General features: G+C 40.6%; 1 protein-coding gene across 3 annotated transcripts in view; it reads left to right on the forward strand.

Moving 5' to 3' along the window:
• Positions 1–3,632, forward strand: part of RGS12 (regulator of G protein signaling 12) — an 81,006-nt gene extending 77,374 nt beyond the window's left edge. The window contains exon 15 of one of the 3 annotated variants that reach the window (XM_081876199.1): positions 3,035–3,632. In XM_081876199.1, the coding sequence (XP_081732325.1) occupies positions 3,035–3,390 (356 nt within the window). In that variant the 3' untranslated portion in view covers positions 3,391–3,632. The remainder of the gene's footprint in view (positions 1–3,034) is intronic. The other 2 variants (XM_081876198.1, XM_081876201.1) reach the window with 2 other exon arrangements.
• The last annotated feature ends 6,054 nt before the right edge of the window (positions 3,633–9,686 follow it).

Raw genomic sequence — 9,686 nt, forward strand, 5'->3', positions numbered from 1 at the left:
CAGAATACTGCAGGTAGGATTATCACATCTTTGAATGTAGAAAGCTCTCTCCAGATAGGCTCACCTGGTGCCATCATTACATGCCTTTAGGCACTGGGGAAAACATTCCTCTTTACCCAGGTCTTTGGCCAATAAATATTCTATAGCTTGTTAAAGCTGTAGGTGGGGTAGGGACGCAACTGTTACTAAGATTAATTTATTATTATGCTGTCTGTTATTATACTTTTTATTATTTTTTATTATTATTAATGCTGCATAATATTGTACACTGCCTTGGGATCTTTCGATAAGGGGGTGATATTAAAAAATCAAATAAATAACAACAATAACAAATGGCTAAAATAGCAGAGCAACTTTAAAAAAGCAGTGGTGTAAGAGAAAGGGGGGAAAAGGCTGGCCAAAGCTAAGATTTTGGTGCTGGAAAAGTGTAAGATTCATTGGCAGGAAAGCAGCAAAACAAAGAGGCCCATTCCTTTTTAGCTATGCTGCTCACCTCTGAAAGTTCACATATGGCATTCAATGAATGTACAGTCTGTGTTGACAACAGGTGAGCTGCACAAATCAACACATAACGTAAGCACACCACCCAATTTATTGGAATTAGCTTGGCTACAACTGTAAATTACCTGGAAGTGATGGCTCCCACGTCTGACTGCATATATTGCAGCTTATACAAAAGGTCTTCAGTCAAGTGATATATAACCTTTAGCTAGGGAAGGCAGAGAAATTCCAATTGGCTTCACATTCAAAGGCAAACCTACCTGATCAGCATTTTCCAGAACAATACACAACGCAAAACACTGCCGCCCTGCAAAATGGGCCCTTCTCTGAATTTTGCAGTGCATTTCTCCAGCCATGTAATGTGCACGGAAATTAAGAAATCAGGGTAAAGTTTGCATTTATTAGTGAAAGTGGCATACAAAAATGGATTATATAAGGAAAATTTGATTTGAAAAATGTGTATATAGGCAAAACTGAATATATGAAGACAAATTTTCACTAAAACACTGCTAGATTTTAATGATTTTTTTTTTTTTTTTACAAAAACAGATAAATCACAAACTGATACGACAATGTAGAGTGGGAAAATTAGAAAGAAACTGAAAGTGACCTATTTGATTATGCCTTTCTTTAGCTCTTCATTAGAAAAGCAAATAATCTTGGAAAGAAGTTACAGATAGGTAGCCGTGTTGGTCTGCCATAGTCAAGACAAAATAAAAAAATTCCTTCCAGTAGCACCTTAAAGACCAACTAAGTTAGTTTTAAGTATGAGAAGGGTCTGGTGACTTCTGTTTCAGTGTATCTGAAGAAGTGTGCATGCACACGAAAGTTCATACCTAGAACTAACTTAGTTGGTCTTTAAGGTGCTACTGGAAGGAATTTTTTTATTTTGTCTTGACTTGGAAAGAAGGGTTACCATTTTCCTGACTTTTGTGTGCAATAAACTTTCAAAATACAACTTCCCTTGCCCGTGCTAGGTCAAAACTAGCTCTGAGATCTGTCAGTCATAGCCCCATCTCTTCTTTTTAACAAATTTGTATTTTACACATTGCAAACAAATGGAAATACAGTAACTATTATCCATTGCCTCCAGACATATACTTACACATTCAGCATTCAAACATATTACTTAACGTAACCCCTCCACTGAGAATATTAAGCAGTTGGTATAAGAAGTTCTTGATTGTTGTCATTAGCATAGTTAAAGAAAGGGGTCCATGTTTGTGGAAGGGTGTCTCTATTCATTATGCCTTTAATTGCCCTCCTGTATCCGGTGAAACGCTCAAACATTGCTGTATCCCAGATATTATTTTCCCATATGCAAGGCCGTAGCTACGGGGGGCTAGCCAGGCTCCCCCTCAGGTGCTCCAGAGGGGCACCATTGAGGCTCCCTGCCTGTGTGTGTATATATGCAAATGTGTGGGGGTGAAATCAAGGCTAGTTTCACCCCTGCCATGTGTCCAGGGGTATTTCAGTCTGGTTCTTCCACTGCTGAGCTATCGCTAATCCTGCTGCGGTCAGTAAGAAGCCTACTAGTTTGCTGTGGCACAGCGTGGAGCCTAAGTCTGTGTCCAAAGATAGTAGGGCCAAGGCAGGACAGATCCTGAAGCTGAGGCTCCAATACTTTGGCCACCTCATGAGAAGAGAAGACTCCCTGGAAAAGACCCTGATGTTGGCCCAAGGAGAAGGGGACGACAGAGGACGTGATGGTTGGGCAGTGTTCTCGAAGCTACCAACATGAGTCTGACCAAACTGCGGGAGGCAGTGGAAGACAGGAGTGCCTGGCGTGCTCTGGTCCATGGGGTCACGAAGAGTCGGACACGACTAAACAACGAAAAAGGCCGAATTTGGAGAAAGGGGTTGGCTTGTAATTGGGCGATAATGGAGAATACTCTATTCCAAAAGTTTTTAACTTAGAGGCATTCCTACTCAGCTTTCCCCACCCGCTTCCAACATAAAGAAAAAAGGGAAGGGGTTATTTAAAATCAGAAAACACTATGGTCTTAACCCCTCCATGCAATAATTAGAGTTAAGCATGTTGGTTATATGAGGCTGGATATATCCCACATTTTGTTAATTGCCTTCACGCTCATAAATCTTCAATGATACGTAAGGAACTGGAATGGTGATTTGATTACAAAAGAGCTTATACTGTATTATTTGCTTTTATGGCTATGTTTGATTATTCTAATCACATGTTTTTGAATGAGAATCCTGGCCTATTGTGATTCTATTATTTGGAAGTTTGTAAATAATGTATTTATATTTTTATCAATTTTTGTACATATTCTTTACTTTTTCTGCCATGACAGATGTGCAAAGCAATGTACAAATTTACAATTAAAACCACAAAGTTAGTTCTACAGACTCAGCTCAGATATATAAAATTTTAGTATTTTGCACCACAAAAATAGGATAGCAAAATATCCAAGCTGTTGAAACACGATAGACTGTAAAATTTGACTTGTGTAAAGCAAAGCATAATAAATATTATCCCCCTTTTTTTGTCTTTTTCTTTCCCTTTTTTTTCTAGGTGTGAGCCACAGAAAGAAAAATGATGTGCAAGTAGCTGGAGGAAACCTTTATGAACAAAGTTCTAAAAAAACTAGTCATGACTTTATCGCTGCTGAATTTAGAGGGGAAATGTTCAGAAATGAACTCCCTGTAAGTTGTGTAATAGATGTGGATAGAGTTGCTCCAGAAGATGGTCTGGCCTGGTCTTGTAGTGAATCCGAAGGGAACCTCAGTTTTGAAGGCTGTATTGCAGAGTTAAAATCTTGCCAAGCGAGGATGCGAACAGGTGTCTACAGGACATCAGATCTTCCATCTCTTATTGCTGCTAAGAGTGAGAAAAATAAGGATGAGGAGTGTAAAGCAACATTTGTATGAAATTGCACTATGCCTGGCTCCAGAAACTTCATTCTCCAAGGTCATTGCAAGCACTAGTACATTTATTGCCTTTGGAACATAAACACAAGCTGCACAATTCCCTTTTACTAGGAGACAGTGAAACTTGTTGACAGCATCTGAGAAAATCCACCAAAAAAACAACAGTCTTGTTATAAAATTTACTGGAAAAACATACACAAATTAGTACATAAATATGTTTTAAAATACATATTTCTGAATGTATCTTCTCACAAAACAGGCATGCCAACTCAGAGGGACCGAGGCAGTTCTCCCTCTCCCCCCCCCCTTGGTATTTTTGAGGGGGCTGAGATGAGCCAATACTCAGGGGGCGTTTGGCTCTGCTCCCTGACATTGTGCGAGCTGTCACACGGCATCACATAGGGCCCCCCCCCATCCCCTTAAGAAGATGGCACCTCTGTCACAAAATATGCATTTATAAATATGTCTTCTCTAAACATAAGCATATATAAGTGTATTTTATCATGAAATAGACATTTTAAATGCATTTTAGTAATTTCTTGGGGTGAGAGCTGCATTGGGAAATTTCGACGAAGTTCAGTTACTGAAGGTTGTGCTCATCTGCATAATAGTCTGGGCAGTGTGTATGAAGTCAGTTTCCATTCTCATTCACAAAGACCACATTTCTTGAAGGTCCCTCACCTGAACTTCTCTAGCTATTCCCTTTCAGATATAAACCTTTAAATTTAATTAAAATTCTGAAGGCTAACAAGACATGAAGTTAAATGTGTTGTTCAAAGTGTTGTTGTTGTTGTTGTTGTTGTTGTTGTTGTTGTTGTTAAATGCGAATAGAATCAGCAGGAGGGATATGTCTGCTGTGAGCCTAATAATTATTACCCACCCACTCAGCTGATTCTATTTACATTTTGTTAAAACCTGCATGTTAAATCCACAGATCCATTTAACCAGTCTCTAGTCTTTCATGGGCTGAATATCAACTTCCATGCTGGGAAATAAGTATGGTAAATGAAAAGTACATAGGATCACCAGCATGGAAGTTGAATATAATAGTCCAGGATATCTATTCCTGCCCTAGTTCAATATCTTATCTTACGAAAGCTTTTTTGTGCTACAAAACAAACAAACAAGGGAAAATGCATATATATTGTCTCCACTGTCAATCCATAGAGTATTTTTCATTACAAGTTGAGGCTGGCAAAGGAGACAATTTTAATACAAACTAGGCAGTCCAAAATGGGCATGGGGATCATGTGGCTCTCAGTGTCCCTGACTATTGGCCATGCTGACTCTGGCTGATGAGTTACAGAGTCCAGCAACATCTGTAAGGCCAAAGGCCCCCATCTCAGGATTTATAATTCTGAAATTACTCTGTGCTGTATAAGGACATAGAAGGCCCTCAGAAACTAGTATGAAATTCTGTACCTCTGGTCTGGAAATTTTATCAGTAGAAGAGAAGGCCTTAGGAGTTGCTCCCAAAGTGAAGTGGGAAGAGAAGATTGGTGAAATCCCGACCCATTGCGTGCACCATTTTCCTGGCTACAATCACTTAAGTGGGTCAAACAATGACAACATTGTGGTTCCATAGAATGGGCAGAAAGTAATGCAGACTGTGGAGATGTGTTCTTCTCGCTGAGATAGGGACAGCCAACTTCCAATTTACACACGGGTTACGTTCCCAGGCACCACACGTTCAAAGTGAAATTGCATGTATTTGAGACACCATTGAAAAAGCCTGCAAACACCCCGTTTTGCCCAAGCCCTGTTTTGCCCCTTTATGAGACTTTTTGGGTCATTTCCAGGTTTGGCACAATATGCACATGCGCAGTCATGCACATTTTGGACGTATCTAAAACGGTTGCTGCCTGTACTCTCATTGTGGTGGTGTGCTAGGATGTAGGAGCCCCTGTTTGAGGTGAAATCACCAGTTGTCGTCTCCTTATACTTGGTAGGTGTGTATCTGTAGCATGAGAAGCATATGTAAATATGGAAACACTTTCATTATACAATTCAGCTGAAAAATTTACAGGAAAATGTTACAGGAAACTGTCAGAACAGACCCATGGCTGGTGGTGGGAATCCAGCTGTGTGGGTTGCATAGCCAGGGTTGATCTTGCCACATCAGTGTATTCTTCTGGACATCGGATAAAGGAAAACATTAGTGTCAGTAGGATCACTTTGGGCCTCTCTGTGCAGCTGTAATGAGCCAATACGAAGCAGCCTCTCGGTTTTTCAACAGAAGCAGGTGATGCTAAACATAAGAGTGAACTTGCCACACTTGCAAAGCACATTCCATAACAAAAAGCATACAGACTAACAGTCCTATATTGCTGAATCTGGAGAGTCACGCAATTAAGTGGAAAAAAAAGAAAGAAACTATTTTGGTGTGTCAGCTGCTTTTTCATCTCAATTAATTGATTATCTATTGAACTGCAAATATTTTGCCCTCTGGAACCAATCTTAAATTTTCATTCGGAATTTGAGTAGTAAAAATCTGTCATTGGAAAATAGATGTAATTTAAATATCAGATTGTCCATCACTTTTCAAAAATCATGGTCCATTTTTTTCTTTACAATGATATATTATTACAACTTACATAAATCAGTTATTTTAAAATACTAATTTTGTTTTGTTTGAAGTAAGAAATAAGAAATGCAATTTGAGCTTCAGAATTAATCCATTTGTGTGTGTAAAACAAGAATTCAGTTTAGCTTAATTAAGAGCACAACATCTTGTTATAATGATGCTAAGGAATCAGTTTACAGTGTAATATATGAATGATCTTGTAATCTGCTTGTATGATATTAAAGTAATATTAAATATTTCAGTCTTTCCTGTTCTTTCCATGTGAAAAGAACTACATTACATTGGTTTTAAAAATCTACATTACATTGTAGATTACATTACATTACATTACATTACATTACATTGGATTCATTACATTGGTTTTAAAAATCTACAATAGGAAGGAAATTAAGGCTGAAATTCTAATCCCACTTACTCAAGAGTAAACCTCACAGAGCGCAGTGGGATTTATTTCTCATTGGCCGTGGGCAGGATTGCAGTCTTGGTGCACAGAGGCTGCCTTTGGGAACAAACACTTCAGAAAGAAGAAGAACGAATAGGCACCTGTGTACATCAATGGATATTTAAATAATGTATATTACAAAGCAGTTTCTGGATTCATAATGTGTTCATGTTTTTTCTTTTTTAAAAAAATGGTTTTTTTGTATAAAACTGAGGCAAATAGTTTTCCCAGGCAGAGTAGATGTCACAATGGGGGTTGAATGGACGGACGGAAAGAAATTCACTTGTTAGTCTTCAGTGGATTCCTCTCATACCCCTAAATTCATTTGGAAAGAGACATTCCTTTAAGTACTGAGCTCCCAAGCTATGCTGTATTTACGAGCGGGACAAAATGAAAACAACTTGCTTACATTATAGGTCAGGAAAAGCTAGTGAGCTCTTCAGATCCTGATTTTCCTGGATTAGAAAGTATATAGACAAGTCCTGCACATCAACGCAGGACAGCAGGAAGGAAGCAGACCCACCTTAGGGGGGCTGCAGCAGCCTGTAGGGCTGGGGGAGAACATTCCGAAATTTGGCTTAGCATGTCATAAGCCAACTTTTGGTTTAGCATGGCCAAGTCGTAGAAGGCGGTGGGTGGTAGCCAGGTAACAACAACAATAACAACAATTAATAATAATAAATTATTTATACCCCGCCTATCTGACTGGGTTTCCCCAGTCACTCTGGGTATTTTTGCCCTGGGTGAAGCCTCCAGAGGCTCCCAATCTGTGTCTGCGTTTAGGCAAATGCATGTGGAGGATGCCAAACAGGGTCTTTGACCCTGGTGGAATAAAGCCTAGCTTTGCCCCTGGGCATGGTCACGTTCTCTCCTTGCTAACCACAACTCTGGGGTTGCGGCGCTCATCTCGCTTTAATGGCCAAGGGAACTGACGTACAGCTTCCGGGTCATGTGACCAGCATGACTAAGCCGCTTCTGGCGAACCAGAGCAGCGCATGGAAACGCTGTTTACCTTCCCACCGGAGCGGTTCCTATTTATCTACTTGCACTTTGACATGCTTTCAAACTGCTAGTTTGGCAGGAGCAGGGACCGAGCAACGGGAGCTCACCCCATGGCGGGGATTCGAACCACCGACCTTCTGATCGGCAAGCCCTAGGCTCTGTGGTTTAACCCACAGCGCCACCCGTGTCCCACCACAAGCTGTATTCAAGAACAAACATGGGCTACAGGGGAAATACTTGAAGAAGAAGAAGAAGAAGAAGAAGAAGAAGAAGAAGAAGAAGAAGAGGAGTACTAGTAGTAGTTTGGATTTGATATCCCGCTTTATCACTACCCGAAGGAGTCTCCAAGCGGCTAACATTCTCCTTTCCCTTCCTCCCCCACAACAAACACCCTGTGAGGTGAGTGGGGCTGAGAGACTTCATGCAGCTGCATGTGGAGGAGCGGAGACGCGAACCCGGCTCCCCAGATTACGAGTCTATCGCTCTTAACCACTACACCACAATGGCTCTCTTTAACAGCTGCTTCCTTGAGGTTTGGCTCTCTTTTCTTCCGTCTGCAGTAGTGTCAGTAGCGGTCTGGTCCTGTTGACCTTCTGCTTGAGAATCTGGCCCCCCTGCTGCTCACTTCCTTTTTTTGTGGGACCCTCTATGAGCTTTCCCTCTTGATTTCATTCATCAAGTGACACTGAGGCAAACGCTACATGTGGGTCTGATAGTGGGGCAGTTCAAACTAACAACTCTTGGGATACTCTGAAAGGCTCTATTCCCCTCCTCTGAAGAGTCAGTTGTCCATTACCTCCACCAGCACTGCTTCTGATTTTCTCAAGGGGTTATGAGGATGTTTCCACATGGTCAGTTGTTCTGCTCTGCTAGGGATTTCTTTCTTTGTTTTGCAAGTCACTTTCCATTGGAAATTTTGTAAATAGGTTACAAAACCCCATTTATAAAAAATGTGGTGAATATGCATTTGAGTCTTTTCATGTACCAACAGGGATAAAACAATTACATTTGTATTGCAGAGTGCAGCTGGATCTGTGTTGAACTGGGCCAGGATCTGCAAAAAATAATAATCACTAGTATATGAAGCTATTCTAAATCCTTGATGTGGATCAAGGCAGAAATATAGCCTGCCTCTTGTAGGTCCTTCAGGCTTCACCTCCTACAGATTGTCAAGTTATGTGTTCAGCTGATGGCTCCTTCGTAAAAGGGGAATTTCCCTACGCAACAGTCACAGACTCCTTTCACTTGACTTACTGTTTGATCTTGCTGAAAACAACCTATTGGGGTCAACAGCTCTGTAGAAAGGGAGATATTTAATTTACGACTAAAATGTGAACTCTCCCAGGGCGGCAGAGGAGGCTGCAGCCTACTCAAATCTATCGTCAGAGCTTTCTTCCTTTGCTTTTAAAGCTATAAACCTATTGGAAACATGTCGTGGGGGTGTCTAATATGCTAATGAACAACGTGGGTGGAAAAGCAGAAACTCTAGTACATCTAAAAATGTAACCCTGAATAAAGTGCAAATGAGTTTATTCTAAACTCCTTCAACTTGGTTGGCAGAATTTCAAAAGTGGGTGCATTTACAATATTTTTTTTTCCTCATAAAAAACCAACACCAAAAATTCCACTCAGAAATCTAGCTGTGTCTAGATAATTATTTGAGAAAACTCAGGTTTGATCCACAACCCTGCAGACATTACCCTCCCTACGCCAGTGCTTTTGCAGATAGCTAAGTCCTGGCAAACTAAAGCACAGGTGCAAGAGGGACTGTAGGGGAAGATGTCCAATTCTAGTATCTTCATGCAGAATCTTCAGGAACCTGCTGTGGAGCTACAAGTCTAGAATGGCCTCTTGTTCCTTTCTTACTGGGACATGGAAAAGATGAAGCACCTTTCTGAAACTTTCTCTATTGCCCATATGCCTTTGCCATCCTGGGATGGAGTCACCTCACTGCCTGAACTTATTATTATGAGGTTAAAAAATAATAATAATTCAACAATTCATGGTGGGGATTGGGATTGTGAGGCCATTCACCCACAAACTGCATGGCTCAAATACCTTCAGAGTGCTTTCTAGTTAAATAATAATGTTATGAGTTGAGGGGGGCAAGGGAGTAAGTTGTATGTTGAGACCCTTCTAATTCCTGGATCCAGCAAGTGTTAAAATCTAAGCAAGGCTTATTGAACTAGCCAGACAAGTAATGGTGATGGCCTTCTGTGAATGGGGCAATAAGGTTACAAAAGAAGTGCTCCATGCCAGAAAGCAAAT

Source organism: Podarcis erhardii, assembly GCF_964252035.2.
Source record: "Podarcis erhardii genome assembly, chromosome: 9".
Lineage (NCBI taxonomy): Eukaryota > Metazoa > Chordata > Lepidosauria > Squamata > Lacertidae > Podarcis > Podarcis erhardii.